Genomic DNA, 25,954 nt, shown 5'->3' on the forward strand with positions numbered 1-25,954 from the left:
AACTCGAACGAAGTATTAGGGTCCTGAAACCCTTCTACGGATGGAAACCGGTCTCATGAGACGGTCTAGAGTCTAAAGTTTACTATAAGTTAGTATTAATAAATACCTGTAATAAAACTACAGAGTTTTTCTTATTTTTTTTACTCCTTGCCGAACACTGACAAAAAACACTGAAGAAGACAGGAAATTACTTACCTAAAAAAAATTATGATACCAGGGTTCGAATTGAACATTGACTGAGCTAGACCGGAACCCTGGATTTATCACTACATACAAAGTTGTCAAATAGTCAAATCTTTTTTGAATCTTCTGAAAAGTAGTGATTTTAAACATACCCTTTTCACTTCGCACGCAGTTTTTATATAAAGTGGTATAAAATAAAATACAACTAATTGTTGATATATTTTTATTCCCATCAATTTGGCAATAATTATTTTGTTAATATAAATAGGTATTTTATCTTAGAAAAGATCTCTAATCTAAAACATAAAAATGTATTTTTTTAATAAATATATTACTATTGGTTTTTTTTTAATATGGTTATTTATTATCTTTAACTAATTTTTAATACTTGCATGGCATTTTGGTGAATGATTCAGTATTGGAATCAAATGTTTATTAAAGGGCATTAGAAACAAAAACGGAAGTTTCTATTTTTGTAAAAGGTTAGTGAGTCATTAAAAATGTCTTATATCTTCCTAATCCGTATAATTTCTGAAAAAAGTATTTTAAAATGTTTGTATACTAATAATATATAACATTTTACATTACTTTTTTTTAGAAATTATACCTATTAAAAAGAAATAAGCCAGTTTTATTGACATAAATACATACCAACATTTTTCAAAAATGGAAACTGCCCTTTTTTTATTTCGAGATCCCTCATTTATATCTATGTAAGTATACCTTCCAGTCATATATAATATGTATTATTATTTTAGGTTTGTGCTGATCCGTAAGTCCCTGGTGGAGGCCTGTAAGCCTTTGGAAGAGCCATTAATTGAAGTTTATTAAAAGCATATTTTCTTACGCCAGTATTCTTGTAGGTATTTTCCCGTCGACACCCCTCGCTGCAATATTAACATAACAGTCAATAAATTACAAAATAAAAATATTAAATTTTCAGAGGGCAGTTTTTATTTTAGGGGCCTCTATTTTCAACTGTTCCAAAAAATGAATGACTTGTTTGCAATGCAAGATGATATTGTGCAAATGCTGACTAAATTAATTAATTGTTGACAATGTATATAACAAATCTCATTGTTTTACAAATATCGATTAACACACAGTATTAATTATTGTCATTCAATTTTTTTAACCATATCGGTGAGTGCAGTAGAAAGATCAAAATTATATGATCAATAATGAATGGGTCATGAGTGACTAAATAAACTGGCTAAATTGCATGCACTTGCAAATTATCAATATTTCTATCAATGCAACAGTACAACTAAATGTACCAGATCGACACTGTGGACTGCATTTCTCACAGTTTCGATGGGAGGTCCATTATGTCGAATGTGTGGATCTCGCTGAGTAGTCATTAAGTTCCCAGTTTGCGGTAGTTGTATCTGACTTAGCTCTATAGAAGACTATATACCAGGTTATCTCCATTTGATTTCCAGAATACATGTTTTCAAATTCAATACGTACCTCCGCATGCAGTCTAATGCCCTGTTGAATTCATGTTCGGCAAGGTGATATTCTGTAGCTAGAATATTACACTGTTCCAGTGTGCACGACATGCTCGTTCGATCTTTGGCACTTTTACAGGATGTTAATCTAATTCCTGAATTGAATATAAACAATATGATATTAGTATTAAATATAACACAATCTACCGTTATCAAATCAAGCATCACAATGATATTTTTATAGAACTTTCACTTTTAATATCTATACCTGAGAACCTAATATGTTTTAAATCCAATTTTACCGAAGAAAAGTTGTACACAGATTTTGTACCTAAATTAACATATCTGTCAGCCGCAATTCAAACAGAAATCCGTGATTCTTAAAATGAAATCTTAAGTGCATTAATCGGATGTATGCCACAAGTGTACAATTCTGTGCGTGCGAGGCCAGCCATATAAAGTGAGCATATATACACACTGCACTTTGCACCCATTATACTAGCATCGGCCGATTGTTTTAAATAATTTAATATATTCATAGGAATCCCTGTTCACTTGTATTCGGCATATCTGATTTTATCTTACTTACATGGCTTGAATATTATGATTTTATAGTGTATTTTTTTTTTGGTACTTTTCCTTATGGAAAGAAAACTGTCATTTTCATAATTTCGACTTCGTGATATACTGTGTTTATTTATTTTAAAAAATTTTAGAGTGTCGGGACCTAATCACACAGTGTTATCTTTTTGGCTATTTGGTATTGCACTGATGGTGGATGGCAACCAATACCGTGACATATTACACTTTTTTGCACGAATCGGACAGACTGGACTTGGAAAACGTATGGTTTCAGAAGAATGGCAGTACCGGATATAACGCGTGCAAAGCACGGGAGTTATTGCAGACCATGTTTCCTGTTTTCGCAACGTTAACTGATTTCCGAGATTTAACACTGCAAGACTTCTTTCTTTGGAGTTATTTCAGAATTAAAGTCTACGCTTATAAGCCAGACACTATTCCTGATCTCAAACATAATATCCTGCACTTCATCATCCGGCAATAGAGCCGGATCCATGGGCAAAAGTTATGGAAAACATGGCCAAAAGAATGATCATCTTTCAGAGGACCAAAAGTAGCTGTTTGAACAATGTTACATACTGTACATAATCCCCATGTATCAGACTGTTACAATAGATAAAAAATCACAAATATTACTGTCACTTTACTTATTATCAAAAAACAAAACTGTTCGTTCTTATCGAAACACTCTTTATATATTATAGAAACAAAAACATACCATTCATTCGTCTAGTAGCATGAGCGGCGAGTTGTAATATTTCTACATTTTTATTCACTCGTGTATAAATTGCATTCCGTAGAGAATCTATTACGTCAGCGAGAGGTCTTAGTCCAGAAGATACTGGAATAACACAACAATAAATTAAAATTACAGCCAATATCCAACATACTTGTAGAGCTATAACAATAAAATAAATTAAATATATTTTTTAAGGAAGCACAATAATAATGCCAAGGGTTGCCTACAATATTATCATTTTAATTTTAGTAGCCTACCCACAATTATTAATGTTCAATAAATAAGACATGTTGGTAACATCTGGCAAAGGAGATACAATGCTGAGCTCTATGGTTTGTATGAAGATTGCAGCACAGTTTTTTCAATTGGGATTGTGAGACCGCATAGGCTAGGTCATGTGCATTGTACAAATGAAAATTAACCTAGAAGGGAGTAATATAATATAGCAATCCAACAGATGAGGAAATTGAACATAAAATGTATGTTTTTTTTCTTAGATTTTAACCATATGTGTCAGTTTTTCTGTCTATCATATCAGTTTTTGAAAATGACGCTTCATATTATAACTGCTTTCATACGTATTTTTTTTTTCAAATAAACCAGTGCTCATAGTATATAAAAGAGAATGTAAGTTGAAATTGAAATAAATTATAGTTTTGGTAATGGTGTCTCATTTGTAGTGAAGGGTGTAATTTTTTTTTTTTTGATTTCCTAGGAATAATAAATTTGCCACATACAGTAGGCGCTCGGTAATCCGGCGTTCACCAATCCGGCACATCGAATAGTCTGGCATTTTGCAACTCAGCTCTCCTGCTCTATGATCCGGCAGGTTTCACATTAAACTGCCGGATTACAGAGCGGAGAGCCGTTCCACCAGTTAGACCAGCGATACTCAACCTGCGGCCCTTTAAGCTTTTATGTGCGGCCCGAAACACATTTATTATCAGGAATTTCGTATATCTTGAGATTCGTTTCGTCTTATCTGGTATAAAAGTGTTGCTATTGCACACGATTAATTTAAAAAACACGCATATTATTAAAATCTCAAAAATGTTTTGTAAAAAAGGGGGGGTTTCATGATTTTTTTCATCACACCAGTAGTGATGCGGCCCGCGATACTTTACAAATATATGTATTTGGCCCGAAGAAAAAAAAGGTTGAGTATCATTGAGTTAGACCATGATAGATTATTTATTATTTCCTATAGAAATCCAATAATCCGGCATTACCGACAATCCGGCATAGGTGAAAAAATATGGGTGCCGGATTACCGAGTGCCTACCGTATATTAATTTCTACAAGCACTTCTCAGTCATGTTTGACTGAATAATAATATAGACTTGCGTATCATAATTTAACTTCAATGAATGGACCGTCATTGGGTTTAAAAGGTCTATGCCATTATAAATATGTTGTATACTGACCTCTTGAAACATGAATATTATTTGATGGCAAGTTTAATTTGCGGTAACGTAAATAATACTCGTTCAGACGGTCAAAATTGTCAACATTGGATCTCTCTTGAAGACTTGTACCACCAAATGACTCAGCGATTGTGGCTTTTTCATTGATACCAATATTGAAATAAACAGGTGTTATTGTAAACGACGCAGCCTGGAAAAAATAAGAACTCTTATATCTCTATATGCCTCTTCGACTGATTACCTCGCATTAAATTAGATCAAATGATATTCACTTGTATTAATATATGTATGTAGTAATAAATAAATAGGAAATATATTCAATAAGATATATTACGGAGTGCAAAGTTATGAAGTGACAACTCTACATTTATTATAAAAAATGTTCTAAAACGGTGTTGAAGGTGGAAACATATTTTTTAAATTATTAATTGTAAGAATACATTATTCTCAGAAGGAATATCGGAAAACCATTTTGACGAAGAGAACTTACTTTACATACCTAATAAAAACTGCTCATGCACATTATCAAGACTACAAAAATAAACGACTTGTCTCTGCTTAAGTATTAAAGACAAATTATAGAACAACTTGAAATGTGTTAATATTTATAGAATTATCAAAATAAATTGCTGGGCGCGGGTTTACACGTCATCCCCGAAGCGCCGCTCGCGGCCGTCCGGGGTCTCTAGCGGCGGCGCAACTAATGTGGCATTATTTTTCATTACGCCTGTGCGATTAGAAACAAACCGGTGAATACTGTCAACATTGATTCTGTGGGGTAATAAGATATGATTTACTCACCTGTTTATTTGGCAATTGCGAATACATGTTACTGGCAACAGGTAGGGTTACAGTAAGCGATGACCTTGACCCTGATATATACGGCATAGCTGCACCACTGAAACAATATCAAATCATTAGAGATAATATTAGGCATCGTTCATGTTGGCAGTCATCAAATTTAACAGCTCTCTCGGTCAGAACTCTTAAGGTCTATCTGCTAAAGAACTAATGGCCAAATGCATAGTCATACTTAAGTGGTCTTCAGCAATGCTTAACCTTACGCTGCCGAAATCAGCGACTTAATGGAAGTGAGAAAAATAAGCGAAGTGTTAATTATTATTATTGTCAGAACATATCCGTTCAACGTGTCCATGTGGCAGAGAAATACAGGATACAAACCAAATTTTCTGAGAATGTCCTAAAATTTGTACGGAAAGGGAAGAGCTGCTCAAGACGGTCCACCCAGCTGTCTGGCCGTCCGACCCGGTCGCCACGAAGTCCAATCTATGCATTTGGCCATTACCATATTGCAAATGAAGCAAACTGCCTAAATATTATCATTCCTTTTGTCTCTCTGCTATTTTAATTTAATTGAAATATTTCTTATACATATAACTGTTAGAGCGAACTTAATTATTAATGAAATCAATTATTATTATCGTCAATTTAGAAAATTAATATCATCTACTGAGGGTACTAGATAAATTTGTATTTAAATTCTAATTGATCTGACTTTATTCTAGTGAAATAGTAAACACAGATCAATGATAGAATCCATGTAATTTAGTACACATAATTATTATTGAACATGATACTGACCTGGCACATATAGAGGGTAACATGAAAAATATATAATAAGAGTGGTCGACAAAACTGACCGCACCGTTTATTGATTGTATTAAAATTGCTTCAGTCACTAGGGTCGTTCGATTGCCATTCATATTTGTGTAATATATTAACAAACTTTAAAGATAAAAAAAAATTGGTGTGTGTACTTATGTACGCGCGTTAGAAGTTATACTTCTTTGGCGTAACAAAATAAAATAATCGCACACTGCCTTAGTCAAAATTCACATCAAACAAAAATATTCAAACAGTTAGAAAATAGTTTTCACATAAACTAAACCAAACAAAAGTAACGTACCTATCACACTTAAAAATATTAGGCTTAGTTTTGATAGCTAATCACATATAAAAAGGAGTAGGTACAGTTCACAACGCGAAAGAATATTTTTCACCAAGCAAAATAATCCATACTCCTTATTCTATGGTCACTATGGTCGGCTATGATCACATCATAGCGCGAGACGTCATGTTTCAGATCTGTCAAATAATAAAGTATGATGTAAGATAGAATTGACGTTTTAATAGCCCCATATCAATAAAAACTAGAATAAAGGAGGGCCGCTTATTGGAGTGCCGCTGGTTTATTTCTAGACACTTTAACTTATATCACTAAATAAATTATTTAAGTAATTATTTCTCGTTGTTTTTATTTTATTTTGGTCAACAATAATAAATTCGTTTCCTAGGCAACGGAACAATTCTTCGTACATATAATATTAAATTCGCTGACTAGGTAACGGAACAATTCAAAACTATAATATTATACTGTATAATTATCAGGATTGCATTATCATACTGTGGCGTAAAGGCAGTGCGTTCGGCTGATAACCGAACAATCGTGGTTCGAATCCAATCGAGTGCAATTTTTTTCATGTGAAAAAATAAATTATGTGTTACATACAAATACACTTTGATATGATTTTCCAAACGCTCCTAAAGAAGTATAACTTCAAAAACATTGTTGTATGTGAGAGTTTATATTGAAAATTTGAGTTGATTTTCTGTGTGACCTGTATAACAGTTTCTTTGGTACCTGTGATTCCATCCGGTCAATTGAAACACGACAGTTTGCAAATCTTCAATAGCAATGACCATGTCACCCCACATGGCAACTTCCGCACCCTGAAGACTAAGAAGGCCTTCCACACAGCACAGCGGTCCGAGGCCGGATTTCAGAAGGCTTATGACGACATCCACATTGGTACTCCATAACCAACATAACAATCCAGTCACTAATGAAGTCAGCTGAAAACATTTTGTTATTCATAAATAATTATGTAAAAGCAGATATAACAATTTTGATTTTCCTATTTTGTTGATGAGTAACGATTTCATTCTAACAAGTCCTATAAAAACATTTTTAATTGAATTGGACACACAAACATAATATACATTTTATAATTAATTTCTAACATACTTTATAATCATAAATTGATTTTCAGTATGCTGTATAACATCTTCATCATTTCGTTACAAACGCGTCAGTAAAATGTATTCGGCGCACATGCACTGAGAAGCGATAACGCCAATATACGCGGCAAATTTGAAGTGACCCGATGACGGATATTTGTTTTATCCGAGACACGCTCCCGAAAAATATTTATTTAAATTAGATAGAACAAAAGTTTAGTCTATACATTGACAGATGTTAGGAGAAGGATGATTTATGAATAAATAAAATCAATATTCAAACTTTTCGCGCCTGGCCGAAAGCAGTACTAGGCAAACGAAAATCGAAATGACTTTAGTCGCTGACGCGCGGATGACTCGCGCGTATTGGCTATATATAAATATTGGGTATTGGTCAGTTGCCGCGTAAGAAGGGTTAAACTTTAATCATCGCTTGCAAAACTGGGATAATCAGCCTTGAAAAGTTTTCTTTACACAAATATGGTTGCAATCGGCACAGTGGTGTTTCAATTAAACCCCGTAAGCTTTACAGGTGTGGTTCATGACATGGTATGCGCAAATTCCTCAGGTTGTGCGTACAGAGACAGATTCTGCTTTAAGCCTGTTATATTTATATTGTGAAAACACCATGCTATAGTTATTACCTCCCAATTAATTTTATTATGGTTTGTAATCCCAGAATCCTGCCCGATTTCGTGATCCCAGAATAACGGAATTGAAAATCTTTTTGGGTGTGTACAAGATTTTTTGTGTTTTCCTTTAAAGTACCAACTATGACAATATTATTGAAATGCATTTTAATATGAAAACATATTACTTTACATCTTGCTTATATTATGATAGAAAATTCTTTATTGCCTCCTGTCATACTGCATTTTCGGTAAAAAAACAATCAACATTGAATGCATGTAAATTTTTTTTTCTCTTGATAATTATTATGTTATTAAAAATAGATTTTTAAATAACAGATATAATTTAATGAAATTCACGGATTTTTAAAACACTTATATAACATCAAAACAAATTTAATTGTGTGTTATTTATGTTAATTCAATATCAAATTCTAAATTAAAATCGGTAATTCAACAGACTACATCTTTATGGAACCTATTTTTTTTGACCATGTTCAATCATAAGAAATCATATGGGTCTCCATAGAACCGTGTTTCCCAACCATATTTGTGCCATGCCTCACTTCTACGCTTCAAAAATCTCCATGCCTCCAATCAAAATTTTATAGTTACCAAACAAGAGAATAATGAATGTATTGTTGATTTTTTTTCCAATTTCTCCTTCATTTTCCTGCCATTTTACAGTAAAAATAATAAGGAAAAGTACAAATCTAATATAACAGTGCTGCCGTCTTTTTTTCGGAAAGTCAGGGTTGCAATATCAATAAAATTATTTCGAAAATGCATTTTTCAACAAAAAAATGTAACAAATATTAACGATTTGCACGTTGCCCCCAAAAACATTCAAATTGCCAACCGGTGGGGCGTACGCCCCATGTTGGGAAACACTGATAGAATAAGACCCCCAGAGTAAGACGTTTTCCGCCAAAAATATAAATACAGTCGAACTTGGTTATTACGATCTCGGACATAGCAAGATCTCAGATGTAATGAGGATAAATTCGTTGACATTTTGGTTTATGATTTTCTCCATACATTTATTCACTGTTATAACGAGCAACTTATCATATATACTGAGCTAAAATACTGTTAATGTATCGATCGTTTAAAAACATTTCGACCCTAAGCAATAAAATTCGATCGGACAGGATGCCGCTGGGGTCGGATTACGTTTATGACACTAGTTAAGTGTCTAAGTACCTACCAGCGTTCATTACAATAAACAACTTCTTTTGTAGTTTATGAATGCCACGCTTGTTTCGGGGATTTTTACGATGGTTTTTAGATTTTTTATTTTCAGCTTTGTTGACTTTTTGTGTTATGTGACCGCTCATTTAAAAATACCTATTCTCTGATATAACGAGCTTATAACGAGCAAATTCAACCGGTCCCATCTTCCTCGTAATAACCAAGTTCGACTATATATAATTTCAAATCTTGATAAAGAAAGTGATACTCATAATTTAAAATTTTACTGCATGAAAATAAGATAAGGTGCATTGGGGTAATTCCGAATATGGGTATATTCCGAAAGTTCAAAAATTCTACCAATCGAAGCGATATTTTCCTATTGGCAACATTTAGTCGAGACACCATGTTCATTGTGCTCGCCTCGACAGTCGTCGCTAGTCGCTAGTGTCAACAATGCGTGCATACCATCAAGTTTTTTCGGAGAAGTGTTTTTCGCGCCATTTTTGCTGATTCGTAATTACCCCAACTTACATATCTCGGAATTCTGGTAAATTATTTGAATAAGTGATTGCTTTTACGATAGATTGTCGTTTTTTTACGAATTGTGAGAGGAACACAATGTCCTAGCTCTGTTTTTAATTTTTTTTCGGAAATACCCCTTTGGGGTTATTCCGATATATATTCATTCCGCAATAGCCCACTTAAATTTTTCATAGTAATTGGCAGTGCTTCTCAATCTGTAAAGATACTAAAATTATATCTAATTTAGATGTACATAAATATACTTCATTAAATTAATATTAAAGTAAGTAAATTTAGCGTCGTCCTAATAAGAAGCTATCGCACGTCCTATTATATATAATCTTGGGTAAGTGCGGTAACACCAGCCTTCACTTAACAGCATAACTAGTGTATCCGACATCATGAGCGAATATAGCGATTCTGATATTATAGATTATCTTGATTTTGAAGTATTGATGGGTGAATACTCTGAAGATGATTTAAAAATATACATGGAAGAACCAAGGTCACAAAAAAAACAAAAGATGTGAAATATGGTGAAAGTTTAACTGACGAAAAGATGCTCACCAACAACGATTCAAATTCTCTCTGTACTAATAGTAAAGGTGTTGGCAAAAAAAGTAAAGGTAAAGAAAATCAAGCGGATAAAACAGACAAAAAAAACGAAGAGAAAAGACACATTGAAAGAGATGACAAAGACAACGTTGATGTTTTTATAAATGGAAAAAAAATATCACAACTAGAGAAGACTCAGAAGAAAAGGGCAAAGATGAACAACTGCTACTAAAACTGAAAAATAAAGATATAGTATACAAAACTCAAGAAAAAGACCCTCAAGAAGAAGGAAAATTACAAATTAAATGATTCAGTGCTTGTCAGATATTCAATCAGAAAAAAATGGAGGTACTATATTGGGTTCATAGAAGAAATAATAAAACATGAGGAAACATACTTCTCTATCAACTTCTTAAAAACTATGAGACCACAGCAGTAGCTAACCTTTATTACGACCAAAAGAAAAGATAGTGACAAAGTTCCAGAGTCATTATAGTGAAGAGGATAGATATACACAAAAAAGTGCTGATGAAAAAGAATATTACTTATGTAATGATAAAGATAGAATTTATTTTGACTGATTGCGTACCAAACCAATAGATCATTATTATGTATATGTGAGGCTTTCAGACCGTGTCTTAATCAATCCTGTTATATTTTTTTAACAGTGTAGCCCGCATTTTAGTTTTAGGTTTGCTAGCAGGAATAAATTATAAGTTTATGCCATAAAAGTAGATGAAAATGATTAAAAAGACAAGTTCCGACTTTGATTTACCATTTTTAATGTTGACTAATTTAATTGTATGGGTATGAAGAAAGTTTATTTTGCTATGCAAAAAGCAGTAAGTAAACAAAAGACATCTTTATAAAAAATATTGTTCTATCAAGGTAGGCAAATGAGAATGTAGACTCAAATAAAAATTGATTTTTAAAATTATCACTTTCTTTGATTTTCCTCGTCTTTATTTTATTGATTTAAGGTGGTAGGTACTTGTGTCATATTGAGATATTTTTTCTCATTATTTGTCACCGGTGGGAACAAAACTGGTAGTGACAACCGGGAATAAACCTGCTCTGCTCCATCCCGTTCCACAATCCCTATAATCCTAAGTACTTAACTGAAATGTTGAGAACCACTATCTTTTTTTGGGGTAATTCCGAACTAATAGTATCAAAAGTTAGGGATTATGGAAACTATTAACAAAATTGATGATATTTTGTGTTAGGAGTAATTACGGTCGAAAAAGAAAGGTAAACCTTTGGTCAAAGTGCAATAAAATCAACTTTTGAATAATTTCGGAATTACCCCAAGATAGTTCGTAATTTCCCCAATGCCAAAAAAAAATGACTCAATATTTCAAATTCTCAATTCAAAGAACCCAACTATATATTCAAGAATCTAATATATATTTATCATACATCTTTTCTTTAAGTACACAGGGGTAAAACAATAATGGCAGTAAATATAAAACACTTTGAATAATTAACCGAAATATATAACCTCTAGTCATCTCATAGAAATTTCTGTCGGAATTACCCCAATGCACCTTACTACAAAAGTCACAATACTAATCAACATACCGCTTGTGAGAAGCAAATATCACGGCGAACTTGCAATGATATTGCTTGTTGTAATGCATTCTGGTCTTGCCTTATCCTGAGTACTGCGTGGGCTAGTCTTCCGCCTTTTAATAGTCCGTCCATGGCCTGCCTCAACTTCCGCATGGATGGACGCAGTTCAGCTGCCCAATCTGATACATCTGCCAAGTTAAGTCCTGCAAATAAAATTTCATATTCTTGAATTTTGGGATGTAATGAACATATTTGACTAGACACTTTGTTGTACATTTACGTTTATACCATTCAATAATCTTTAATTAAACGGAGATGAGATAGACAGGATCACTATTAAGAAACGTCCAGAAGGCAGTCGAGATCCACACCGGAATATAAAGCCAATGATTTGTTACGAAAGAGTGTTCGTAGATCAAAAGAACTGTCAATATTCATTATATTATATCATAATAATGGCTCTTTTTTTAATGCACAAAAGCAGGATTTTTAAGACAAATTATTTAACTCTGGTGCATATTTTAAATTGGGGTGAAATTAAACAATATTTACATATTGAAATTAGTGCAATACTTCTTTTTATTATGTTGTCATTACCGTCAGTAAATTTGTTTCCTTTCTTTACGACCCTATTGACAGTGTCAACAGTTTTATTGAGAGCTTCATCAGCATCATTAGCAACTGAAGTTGGGTTCTTATCATTTTTATTTCGGTTTATATCTTCATTGCTGCCAACGTTACGTTTCTTTTTGTCCTCCGAAGACGTGAGAAAGTCCTTCAATGGAATGTGTATGTATTCAGGTGAAGAGTTGTCTGTGGACGAGGTTTTACTCTCATTATAATCGGCGACATCTTTAGCCTGTTTATTGTTTGTGGTCATGTTAACGTTTCTAGATTCCTCCGTGTTCACTAAATTGCTCATCTTTCCAATCAGTGGTTGATTTGTGACAATATTCTGTAAAAGCAAGTTAAAATGTCAAAAATTATAATGAAAATTTCATATAACTCGAACATAAAATAAAATATTAAAAGATAATTTTATTAAGCAATAGATCTCTCAAGATGTCATTGGAAACTTAGGTACAAGTTACAGTCACCATTTAAGAGGAAGATAGTATGGTAATAGGTTGAGCAAGTGGCTGACATCCATTTCTGGTAAAAAACAAAATCTGTCAATACAAACCTCCACTTTGTGGAGGCCCATATGATCCTATCAGGATCGGACATGGTCGAAAAAAAAAAAAAAAGTATGGAAATGAATAGGAAAATTAATTTAATGTAAAGTGTTATAATTGATAATATTATTATTGCATATCAAAATATTTTTTTATTCAATAAATAAGTATGTTTCTGAGGTGTTTCATATTTTGTAAGTTTAATTGGTAGCAGCATACAAATTAATTTTCCATACATTGGAACAATTGTGTTGAAATGTGTGCAATTTTAGATTTTTCCTTGCAATAACAATGTTAAGTTTGCTATAAATGAATCTGCAATGTGAAATGTTGCATTCAATTTAATTAATGTCTTAATAACTCAGTAATCGTTTTTTTCAGATTCACTTTCATAATTTGTTATATTTGTGTATATATGTGCGCCTATACAGAAAATATTTTTTTTAATTTTTTTTGGTATCTAAAAATTATACGCATCCAGTAAGAAGTGACATAAGGAGTCCTTACCGTATCCTCAGATTTTCTGTTGGCATTATTAGAAGTTTTAGAAAAGTGCGACGCTGATGTCCCCGACATATTTACTCTCTGACCTCGGAGTCTAACAGCAGGGCTACCACAGCGCCCACAAAGAAATTTTACCTGGTATAAAACAAATAAATAACTATTAACAAATGTAAGCCTATTTAATTTAATTCATTTCAACAGTTGCCAACAGATGCTAATATTAGGAGGGATCGCAGTAGTTATGATTTTGAAGTTAATGAAAATTGATTTAAAATGATATAAAGTTAATCTGTTGATCTTTCAACCTGGCTTTTTTCAACTAGTAAATATTGTGCGGTGCATTTTTATTAATGTTTAAAGTCATCAGAAGAGGGAAGAAAGAGAGAAATAGACGGATGTATTATTTTACCTTGCTGACTAAGCACATGACACTGGCTTCGACATTTAGTTGTGTTAAGTCCCAAGGTTCAGGTTCATCATTTGGTTGATAATAATTGGCTGACGGCGAACTAGACATAGCGGTCACGTCCAAAAATTGGCGGGAGACAATATCGTTTTTGTTATTTATCAAGCCGACGAAATCCTCTGTGTCTGTACATCCTTTCCACTAAAATTAAAATTATGTTTCCATAAGTAACTCTTTCAAACAAGCAAAAAATTGGGTAATATATTTTAAATACGATAATTGAAATCACTTGATAACTCTTCAAAGGGATGGATATAATTTGTTTGGCGAGAGATCGCTGCTGTACTTTTAGCATGAAACAAGACGAGGAAGTGCCGGCGAGAGAAAGGGATACAATATTGTTGATGTAAGTATAGTCGATGATAGCAACCGTAACAATAATTGCATTATCCCTGCCTCATTCCTACACACTAGAAGAAATCGCAGCTGCTCATGTTGAAGGTTAAATTGTTTCATTATAGTTCTACAAGTGCACAAGTGAATAATTACTAACTGTTCCAACAATAGGTATATTTGTGAAATAATCATGCTCAAGACTTGAAACTATTCATCATCCTTCGACATTTACTGACAACCAAGAGGATAATATTTGTCACATACCTACATGTCGTGAGGTGAAGGAAATATGTACAAACAAAATCACAACGATGTATTCTTTCCATACCTGATTGGCATTCAAGTTCACGTCTTCTTCGTTTTTGTTATCGAGGCAGTTGACATCTTCTAAATTGGCATTGTCGTTATGGTTATCTAAGCCTGTAGCACTATTATGCGAAGAGTTTTCACTGTCAGTTTTCACGTTCAAAAATTCATTACTGCTTGATAATTTCCTTGTGTTGATGGGAGACGGGTCACTCTTGTGCCGTTGCATAGATATCGGTGAAGTTTTTGCGTTAGTTTTTAGCGGTCCAGTTGCAGTTTTCTTAGTTGCATCTTCCGTCTTCGAGGGTGTTAAACATTTGACAGTTTCATCAATGCAAAAATTGAGACTCTTAAATTCGCACAAACCCAATTGTTCATCGGCATTTTCAAAATGGTGATTGTAAAATATTAGATCTTTGTTTTTACCAGTTTTAAACGTATCGGTATTTCTGTCGGTAAAATTTGACAGACTGTGGCACATTACATTGCTGGAAGACTTATTTGTAGTTTTAGAACTATCCGATATGCATTTAGGAAATACCATCGAGTTTGCATTTGGCACGCTGCTACTTATGGAAGAAGGAATAAAGTTTTCGTTAGCCGTCTGAGGCCAAGCGTAGGAACTATTCTGCGGTGTCGAAGGTGTCGCAAAGTCCTCAATATCTGGGCTCTTAAGATCCATCAGGCTCAGTTGTTGTGTTAAACGCTTGAAAGGAGATAATACCTGAAATATAAAAAAAAATAAATAGATTAAGTTAAAGCCAATGCTAATTGATTTATTAAAATAATATACATAATCGGACTGCAGTTATATTGCAGTATCACAAAAGTCAATAGCTATTTCATTTGTCACAACATTTTTAAAACTATGCAATAAAATGATTTGATGATTTCATTGAGTCTGCATTTTCTAAAATTAGTCAATATTATTTAAATAATAACCACTTTGGGTAGGTAGTCAAAATTACTAAGCTTGACCCTCAGAGTAATGATATTATAGAGAGCGCCTATTGTTCGGCAATTAAAGCTGTTTCTCGCGTATAACGCACAGTAGAACCTCGATTTTATTATTATCAACTTAACTATGAAACGTTCTACCATCGTGTTGCTTCTCAGTACGGTTACCAAATTTAAACACAACATAGTTAACCATGTTTACTAAAATAACTAAAAATAATTACCACTAACTTTATATTTAACACAAAAACAATAAATTTCAGCAACACTTGCTCGTAGTTTTTAAATGAATGTAATCAGTCAAATCCATATTTACGCTACGTTTTTAAAAAACATTTAATTCAGCTGTAGAAATTCTATCTTACTCTAACGCATAGAGCGTAGATATAAGCGTGCCGAATGCTTACTCACATGTACTTATAGTTCATTTTTGTTCAGACCTTGGCTTGACCCCTATAATCTATTTGATATTATTAATAATTATTTAATTTGTAAATTTAATAAAGGCAACCAATATCTACTTAATGAAGATAATTGTCTAATATGATAATTTCGAGATGTTGTGTATTTTCAATAAAATATTTGGCAAAATAATGTTTTTAAAGGTCTCATATTATGTTCCTCGAACATTATCGGTTTTTCATTCTGTCACACATACGCAAAAGGTCAATCTACGAATATCACCTTTAACACAATTATTGATTATATAGGTTGATATTAAACTTTTTCTTAAAATAACACGTCATATTGTTTTCAAAAAGAAATATTTACCAGAGGATGTGCATTAACGAGTGGTGTATCATTAGTTTCATTTGTGTCGCAGGCCACATTTGGCGTTTTGTGCAGATCGATAAATGACAGAGCCTCTTCGACCAGGCCGGGATCCCAGAGAGAGAGGAGTACACGGGTCTTGGTAATCATCTGCTCCGCTAGTGGCATCATGCCGACCGGCTGCCTTGCCTTGGCGAGGGCTAGCAATCCTCGCATTGCATTGACCACCTCACCACGTAGCTGCTTTATGGCCAGTACTGCATCACTCGCCATGTGCACACGCGTACCAGGTGGGCAATTGAACGGGGACCTGTTGGCCGATGACTGTGAAGAAATGTTTTTCATTTGTTGCACTAGCCTGTAATGTCAAGAAAACACTCGCATTTAAAAAATTAGATAAATTCAAATACGGATATTATATGCTCAGAGATTAGGGCTTCCAATTAACCGGGGTAAAAATACTAACCGGTTAACAGTTAATTTAGGCTTAAGTAACCGGCTAACCGGTTATAACCGAAATATTTTTTTTATATGTCCGTAGGGGCATTTATTTGTTAATTGAGTATCTACATATTATGAAAACAATAATAAATTATAAAGATAATAAAATGCACGAACAAAATAATTAGGTAAAATTTAAATGTATTTTAAAATATTAGAATACAAGATTCAACATAGATTATAAATATATATAGAAAAAAAAATATAAATAAGTTCGTAAAAATGTAAAATCACAAATACATTTGATAATCAGACATACTCACATAGGGACACATAGGTATGTACACTATAAAAATAATAAATGGCAAAGTCATAGTGGGTATAATATAGTGCATGTACATTATGCTATAAAAAATAAACATCAGAATAAATCAAACTTAGTATAAATTACATACAATTTATATATTTTATTCGATATATTTACTTATTTTGAAAGAGATATGTATTTTAAAAATACCAATGCATCTAGTGATTCGTGGTTCATAGAACTTCGAATTTTTATGCAAAAATGGTTTGCAACTAAAAACAATCGTACACTAGCCGTTGACGTGGTCGAATTGTCATCAAAGAACTTATACATTTTTTCTAGCTTTGGAGTGTGTTTTCCCGTTGACTAAAATATTTTGAATTTGTTTTGCAACTGCAACAGTTCTTTATCAAGGCATTTTACTCCTAATATATCTGGAAAGATATGCTTTTACGCATTGCAACAAGTAACGAGTCTGTTTGGAAAAAGCCTTTTCATTATTTCTTTTGCATATGAGGAGATTTTGACATTTTGTAAATATTTTAATTATGAAACTAAACGTGTATTTCGTCATTCTAATATTCGTTCAGTTAAAATTTTAGTCAATTCAGAGCTTAGTGCATTCTCATTTTTTTTCAGTTGCTCAAATAGAAAATGAAATACTCCCTCTGCCGTTAAAATTGTTGCGTCAGTTTTGCTCAATTCTTTCACACAAATTAAATTTAAAAAGAGTAGGTATATTTTATGAAGGTAAAAATATGTATGCATAAGACCCGTGCACTCGATTTCCCAAGGATGTTGTGGATACCCCCCCGGTCATCACTACAGATAAATGGCGGTGGGCCTTGGTACACCTTTTCAACCGTATTTACGCGAAATCCTTTAAAGGGTCACGTTATTATTTTTATTCTTAGAAATTTGACGGAACAAAAATGCCGCTGCAATACCTACTAATAAGAATAAGGAGATAATCCATTTAAACGATAGGTAATAATAATAACTAACGCAGGTAACGTTCCTGAAATAGATTTAACAAAATTTTGGTTATGTTTTTCTCTTTGGTTCATATACTTATTTAGGTACTAAGAAGGGCGGTTAACCGTATGAAATTACCCGGTTATCAATTAATTTAAAAACCCACGGTTACCCGGTTTCGGTTATAACAGGTTTAGAAGCTCTACTCAGAGATATTGAGATACTTCTCAACAGATTGGGCTTTTATTATTGAGATAAAAATGAAGGTGACAACAGGGTACTATAGCTAATCGCGAGTGGAGAACTACAAGGTTTTAAGTGTTTGTCTTTACCAAAATAAAAGTAAAAGTGAGGCAGCTTAGAATACTACTTCATTGTTGAGTTTGTTTTCACACGTATGAACATTTAAAACCTTGTAGTATTAAGCTCGCAACATGATTACAATTAACTGTAACTTGTTCAAATTACAGATTCATTTATAGCAAAGTTCAGACTTGTAGACAGTAATTTATTTGCTGGGGTGCACTTAGATATTATAAACACTTAGATTAATGTTACAGGTGTAAAAAAAGTTTTTATACATAATGATTTAGATGAACAATCATGTAAAAATGCAAATAACTGTACCTTTACAATAAGTAAGCAAAGCAACATTTTATTTACGCAAATATATTCAATGATACCAATGCAGAACATCTATAGTTACCAATTCACTATACTAAAAATGTATTGGAATTTCTATTAAAAGCATACTTCAGTGAAACGGCAAATAATTTTCAACAATAGGTGGGATGAAATTTCGGACGCGTTGCCAGTCGGAGAGCGATAGTCAAGCTGTGATGGCGTTGGAGGAATACATTTTTTAATCGCGTAAAGATGATAAAAAACGTTACGCATTTACTTAAAAAAGAAAACATGTCAATGAATATATTATTATTATTACTAATATAACAATAAACATAACATTAAATGGATGCATGTTGAATTTTTATGACAAATTATGTTTTGTTCTGCACGCGTCGTTTACATAATCTGCGCGTCGCGTAGTCACAATCTTTTTAGACCATGCCTCAGCTGAAGTATAGGCTTCAGTTTAGTGTTGTAATACAAAAAGTTCATATTACTGCCTTTATGATACTAATTCAATCTTTTGGAATCGGCTTATATTTGACAGTATTTGTGCTATTGGAACTGTGGGGGTTATTTACATGTAACGATAATCACGGATATGTCAGTGTTTGAATGAAGTAGTTAATTTCAAATATTACAAACATATTCAGACGACCAAAATGTATTATTCTGACTCTGTCATTATCTGGTGGAGGACAATTATTTATACAGCAATAAGCACAATTTTATTGCAACAATAATCAGTTTCGCCAATGCAATATTACAAATATATCTTCATTACAAACATACAATCTCGTTTTTTATCAAGTGACAAAATGGAAAATCATAAATCATTGTATACAATATAGCTTTATTCAGTATTTAATACGTCGAGTAATAGTGCTTTCTTATGCTACAAACACATTACCTTCACGTCATGTGAACTCACAGTAAGCTCGCTCCACAGGCAGTGTACAATGTAATTTTATTTGGTATTCAAACTGAAGACAGATGCTTCCTTCATGTAGCACATTTCGAGCCGAAAATGAAGTCAGAAAAATCTCTCAAAATGTATCAAAACCACACCGAGGTCACCTCACACATTTCACGCCAAACCATCAGCCTTGATCTCAAGTATGTGCTGATGGTTATAATCACATGAGCTCACGTGATGTGAAGGTAATGTGTTTCTAGCATTAATGGAATAAAACGCTAAAACGCACACTGTTGCAAACTTTTTTTAATCTAGTCATTTTACCTTTGAAAATTGATCCTGCAATGGGTTTAAAAAATATTGAATAGGCATTAATTACTAATTAACATAATATGGTGAAAGCCGAAAAAGCATATCGTAATATTATTAACCGCAGAACATTCAATTACTATTTAAATAGCACATTTAAATAACATGCTAATTATATCTAATGGTCACCTAATGAGGACACAACAGCTGTGCCGTCAACGCTGTATGGATTAATGTATTTTTCGCTATTGTAAGTCTATCAATAAAATTGATAACCAGGTCTATGTAAACGTATGACAAAACTGCGGGTACGTTACATCACCTAATGTGGTGTCACTAGACATTTAAGGTAATAAACTATGGCTTGATAATAGTTGCGCAGTGAAAATGTTTTCCTACAATAACAAAAAAATTATCAATTCTTATTAAGACTAGTGTTTCTCAAACTGTTGTTGTACCCAGGTAGTACACGAAAGATTGGAGGGGTACATGGATATCAGTAATTCGCGCAAACTACTATAGTTTTGTTTAGTTTTTTTGCTTAATCCCCTAAAAATTATATTGTAAGTAAACAAAAGTCAAAATTCTTAAATGGGAATAAATCACTATACAATCATCCTAATCGAAAAAGTGATCTACCGTCTGCCGAAACAGCCCTGAAACTCTTTTATTGTAAGTAGGCAATAAGATTACTGACAACACTGATAGGGTTATCTAGTCTGAGTGATAAAGGCGGCTAAATCTACATCGAATTGTACAGTCAATGAAAAAAAAAGTGTGCAATAAATGATATTGAAAATGCATTTTTTAAATATGACTGTTTTTTAGACCGGTTACCCAGTTATTAGCAGTATTTTTCCTTCGGTTAATTGGATGCCCTGGTCTTGAATCTGACTGTTTCTTATATGGCCGGCGAAATGAAACATAGATTTCAATAACCAATATAGTATAAACTTTTCATTTCAATTGAGTGAACAATATTCTCACCTAAATAATCCTCCGCTTTTCCCAAACTTTTGACAGTGCGCTGTGAATGCCCCAACAGTAATTAAATCGTAAAAGCCGGATTTGTTCAATGTGTCGTTGTGCACCCACATCCTCTGGATGTGGAGATTTACGGGAGCAAATTCCAGATATGGATCCCCTGAAAATAATTATATTATATTATTTAAATTGTACATGATGATTTTCACCGAGTACCTATACCAATGTCGCTTCACAAATAACATTGTTGTCTACAAAAAACACCCAAAAGAGCTCTAGGACAGGATATATGAATTTCCAAATAAAACCCACAAACTAAGTTTAAAGATAAATACATTGAAGAAAAAAGTAATGATAAACTTTTTGGTCAAGCAATAGCAATCAATAATTCAATTCAAATCGAATGGCTTAGCAACTACATCTATCTCGGATAATAAAAAATGTCAATTGACATATGAAGCGCCTGGTTTCAAATCCCCCTCAAAATGTTTTTGAAAATTTTTGAGTTAGATATGTATTTAGATGGATATTTTTATTACCTATATGATGGCCAAAGATTGAACTTTAAAAAATGCCAAAAACCGTCAATACGCATGATCAAAAATTAGGGTAAATTTCAAAACCTGCTAAAATGGTTGGGTGTGCTTTTCAAGTACCCCTAAAATGGAAAGCCAAAATACTCCTTAGAATGTAACAAATTAAAAAATAAATACATAAAGTTCACAGATTTAATAGATATGAGTTTTTCTCATTTTTCTCAAAACTACCTAAAATCATTTATCTAATTTTCTTTAAAACTACCTAAAATCGTTTTAGGGGCTTTTGAAACTAAGTGCTTCATATGACAAAATTGCTCATTTGTATCTTCAAAAGTGACCTCCTCCCACTGTGCCTAAGTGTGAAATGTTCAACCAACGTGTGCTACCAGTGGTTATGGGCAGACAAGATTATGCAGCGTGATAGAGGTCACCAAGCTGATATTATGGTAATGGGCCGGACGTGTCGCTCGGTGAATCGATAACCACTGGACAAATTCAGTTATGCAGTGGTACCTAAACGTTCATAGCGACGTCCAAAAACCCGCTGAATCAATGAACTCATAAAGTACGACAGATGTACATAGCAACAAAGAACTAAGAACCAACAAGAATAGAAGGTGCTAGAGAAAGCCTTCATACAAATACAGCAGTGAAGATATGCTAACAAAAACCGATCAGAAATATACCCAAGAAAAATTTATAGCACCTCACTATGAAAGTTATCAATCTAATTTAGTTGAAATCCACAAAATACATGATACTTAATGCACATAGATGTACATAGAGTTGACTAAAATTTATACATAGCTGTACCCAATATTTCTGTCGACTTCTTATTTGACAAATGCTTCTTCTTCTTCTTTGTCTGATGACATTTTGCCAATTTGAGTATTTGACCGATGAGTCGAAATTGACGTCTCATTCTCAATGAAATAAATTGTGTTTTGTTTTTTTTATCTGAGGTCAGATTGGTTGAAGATAGCATCCATTCTCTTTAAACTAGCTAATGAAATTTATGCTCGTTTAACTGGCCTTGACGTAAGTCTACTAATGAGACATGATGCAATGGACAAAAGGGCAAACAGAGGTAAAATGTCTGTGACTTTGGTGGGCTGATGGTGGTGTCGACACGGATGCGAGGACCAGCCTACCGATGTGTAGTGAATATTTACAAAAAAGAAAAAAATATGTGTCACCTTTTCGTGAACTCTGTTTGAAAGAGTTTCCGCCAGACGGAGAGACCATGGTTTGCAAATTTTGTCTAGCGTGGCTGTAATACTTCAATAGTGCCAGATGCGTGTCGAGTAGCTCCATCTGCTTCGATTTCCAAACTCCACCAAGCTCGCCCATGCACAATACTTCTTGCAGCAATTCTTTCTCATGTTGAATCCATAAACCACTAATAAAGATGAATGTAGGAAATAAAATTCAGTTATTTATATAATCATGTACATATTTATTATATTATTATTGATAATAATTTTTATTGTTATCAAAACACAAATTATAACTAATATTTGATACTTGATAAAATTTATTACAAAAGAGGTAATCTGTTCACCGAGATAAAGGAAAAATTTTGTGGTGTATGGTAAATGTCGAAGAATGAAAAATCTTGTGGCATTTATTTTCAAAAACTGGTAAGTCCATAATATAAGCATAAATACAAAAATAATAAGGTACATGGAGATACGCCGAATGAGCTAAGTAGACCCTATTTAAAGAATTTATAAAAAAACGTTCACCTAAACTCATCCTCACGTAGGTGGAATATATCAGTATTTCAAGCGATTTGGTTGAACACAGTTATCGTTTGCCCAATTGGTATTACCAATAGTAGATTAGTTCTGCACCTTGGGAGAACAAACAACATATGTTCCCGATATCTAAGGTTATCAGGGACACACAGATCAATACTCCCAAGAATGGCAGAGTTCGTATTTATACCCCGAATAAGTCAGAAGAAGTACGTAGCTAAATATAAATCTCTTCCGACTTTTAGACCCAAGAGAAAGTCAGGATGATAAAGCCACGGATAGTATCTATAAAGCCTCAAGAGAAGGAGTCTCAAGAATTTTTTCTGAACCCTCTCCACCATAAGACTGTACTTCAACTGATGCAATGTCCAAAGAATAGACTCATTCTCAAGCCTACTTCGAACTAAGGAATGATATATGATATTATAACTATATGATACTCACAGCAGTTGTTGGGGCAAAGTATAGCACAATTTGGATTCCGCCATTAATTCATGAACAGTGATATCTCCGCCCAGCCCAGAGTGTAGCCGATATGTCACTTGATATGTGTTGGCGCATATGTATTTCATGATCGACCCGTGAGACGGGAGCTTCAGTTTAATTCCCAGTCTAGGCGGCAGGGACTGTGATCTGCGGTGGGAGAAAACTTTCTGAGGCGTCAATGAACCACAATTCTGGTTCATGTTTGAAATATGGTACGGGCTGGACACCGGATTTGATGACTCCAAGCTCCATCCATTTAAAGTTAAGAATCCGATTGTGCTTCCTTCTCTATTTGTTAAAGCTATCCGCAGTCGCTGTGTATCCTGCAATTAAAAAAAAACTTATTAAAGCAGTGTTTTCCAAAAGTACAACATGCAAGTACCCCTTTAGAGACAAAGGGTCAGATGCATTAAGTTAACCTAAATGTCGATAAGTGGTGAATGGTGGAAGTAGGCTGTTAGATCTGACATAAATTATGCACACTAAACTTTGTCAGTCATATGTATTTTATCATTGAACTGAAAGTTGTGGTTAATCCTTAAAAATTAATTAAGCCCTATTAAACATAGCCATTATTGATATTACTCAAAAAATAGTTGTTTATCTTTAAAATATCTAAAATTATACCATTAAATCATACATGGTTTTAGATATTTTATAGACAGAAGAATATTTTGTATCTCTTATGGTTTATTTTAGGAAGGGTTTAATAAATTTTAAAAAACTAATTAACACCATCTGCAATATAATATATGACTGAAAAAGTGTGCACTATTTTTGTTGGATCACCCAAAGCACACCTAAACTATTATGGCTTGATTAGATTTGATTGATATTTAAATACTAACCAACACTATCTACAAATTGTAGTCTTAGTTCAATGAAAACAAATACATATGGATGACAAGGTTTACTGTGCACTATTTACATTGGACCTTAACAGCCCACCTCCACCCTTCGCGACTGGTGTACACTAAACTTTGTCAGTCATACTTATTTGTTTTCATTGAACTAAGAACATAAATTACAAATTCGATTAAACCCCGCCTAGACCAAATTACAATTTTCCGTTTAAAAGTTAATAACAAGCAATTTAACTACCTACCTGAATTGTACTAAGTAGAACAGTGGCGGAGCCCATCGGCACAGCTGTATGAGAAACTCTCTCACGCATATCGTATGCTGTAATGCGAACCTTGGTATTCCCATCCAGCCCATCACTGCCGCGAAAGCTTACTGTGCTTAAATAACTAGGGTTACTATTTTTCTGGAAACAATAAAAACATCAAATTAACATCATCGTTGAATGGTGTTATTCATAATTCATAATTATCAGCGTTACCCATATTTTAACCTTCCTGCAAAAAATCACGAATGACATTCTTCATAACATTCAAAATATTGTAAATACTTGAATGAGAAAATAATTAAAATGTCACAATTAGTGAGTTTTTCAACTTGTTATTCCTACATTGCATTGGGAACATAAAACGTGTGGGCAGGTATTGTATTCTACAATTATTGTTAGCATGTCCAATAGCATCACTTCTCCCATTGGAGACAACCGGCGCTAATTTGACACCGCTGTTGACCAAGTAGTTTTGGACAATCGGCATCAATTTGACACCGCTTGTCCTTATTAGTAATGTTTTATTTTTAGATTTCTTTTAAAACACTACAAATTTAAAAAGATAATTATATATTAAAGTGTTTCAATGGCTACACAAGTTTTAAAATAAATATTGCCAATTGACATATAATAAAAAAATTGTAACTGTTTAGTAAAATCTTGTCAAATTTACTAAAAAAAATAATGTGGCTGTTGGTTCATTTTTTCTCATTTTTAGCCTGTCTTCAAAGGGTTAATACATTGGTGGGTATCTCTTCCATCATTGGTCCACTGACGGAGTAAATACGTAGTAGACTAGTGGTACACATGAGAGGCGATGAGAATCAAAACCGCACATGCACAAAATGATTGCTGTGTAGGGAATATTATTTACTTACATCGACTACTTCTGTCGTGGAATACCTAATCCAATATCCATTCACCATTTTAATGTGGATGGCCAAGAGCGGAGATGGTGGGGTACCATGGGCATCACACAAGAGGTTATCACATGACAGTGACAGTTCACACAGTGGTACTTCATTTATATCTAAAAATAGTGACACATGTTTTGAAAATCAATTGGATTTTTACAGTTT

The 25,954-nt window shown here is 33.4% G+C and overlaps 1 protein-coding gene across 5 annotated transcripts in view; it reads right to left on the reverse strand.

Moving 5' to 3' along the window:
• Window positions 1–529: 529 nt before the first annotated feature.
• The window catches only part of LOC147080027 (inositol polyphosphate-4-phosphatase type I A), a 53,671-nt gene continuing 28,246 nt past the window's right edge, over window positions 530–25,954 (reverse strand). For all 5 annotated transcript variants that reach the window (XM_085947714.1, XM_085947727.1, XM_085947720.1 and 2 more), the window contains 17 exons: window positions 25,754–25,905; window positions 24,852–25,013; window positions 23,705–24,069; window positions 22,700–22,902; window positions 20,968–21,124; window positions 16,406–16,763; window positions 14,700–15,401; window positions 13,979–14,176; window positions 13,573–13,704; window positions 12,488–12,845; window positions 11,900–12,093; window positions 7,042–7,253; window positions 5,181–5,277; window positions 4,380–4,569; window positions 2,935–3,057; window positions 1,654–1,789; window positions 530–1,070 (listed from right to left, as the gene is read on the reverse strand). In XM_085947714.1, coding sequence (XP_085803840.1) covers window positions 938–1,070; window positions 1,654–1,789; window positions 2,935–3,057; window positions 4,380–4,569; window positions 5,181–5,277; window positions 7,042–7,253; window positions 11,900–12,093; window positions 12,488–12,845; window positions 13,573–13,704; window positions 13,979–14,176; window positions 14,700–15,401; window positions 16,406–16,763; window positions 20,968–21,124; window positions 22,700–22,902; window positions 23,705–24,069; window positions 24,852–25,013; window positions 25,754–25,905 — 3,872 coding nt within the window. In that variant the 3' untranslated portion in view covers window positions 530–937. The remainder of the gene's footprint in view (window positions 1,071–1,653; window positions 1,790–2,934; window positions 3,058–4,379; window positions 4,570–5,180; window positions 5,278–7,041; window positions 7,254–11,899; window positions 12,094–12,487; window positions 12,846–13,572; window positions 13,705–13,978; window positions 14,177–14,699; window positions 15,402–16,405; window positions 16,764–20,967; window positions 21,125–22,699; window positions 22,903–23,704; window positions 24,070–24,851; window positions 25,014–25,753; window positions 25,906–25,954) is intronic.

Source organism: Rhyacophila brunnea, unplaced genomic scaffold, assembly GCF_057557595.1.
Source record: "Rhyacophila brunnea isolate RB1 unplaced genomic scaffold, BYU_Rbru_1.0 scaffold_1, whole genome shotgun sequence".
In the NCBI taxonomy this organism is placed as follows: Eukaryota; Metazoa; Arthropoda; class Insecta; order Trichoptera; family Rhyacophilidae; genus Rhyacophila; species Rhyacophila brunnea.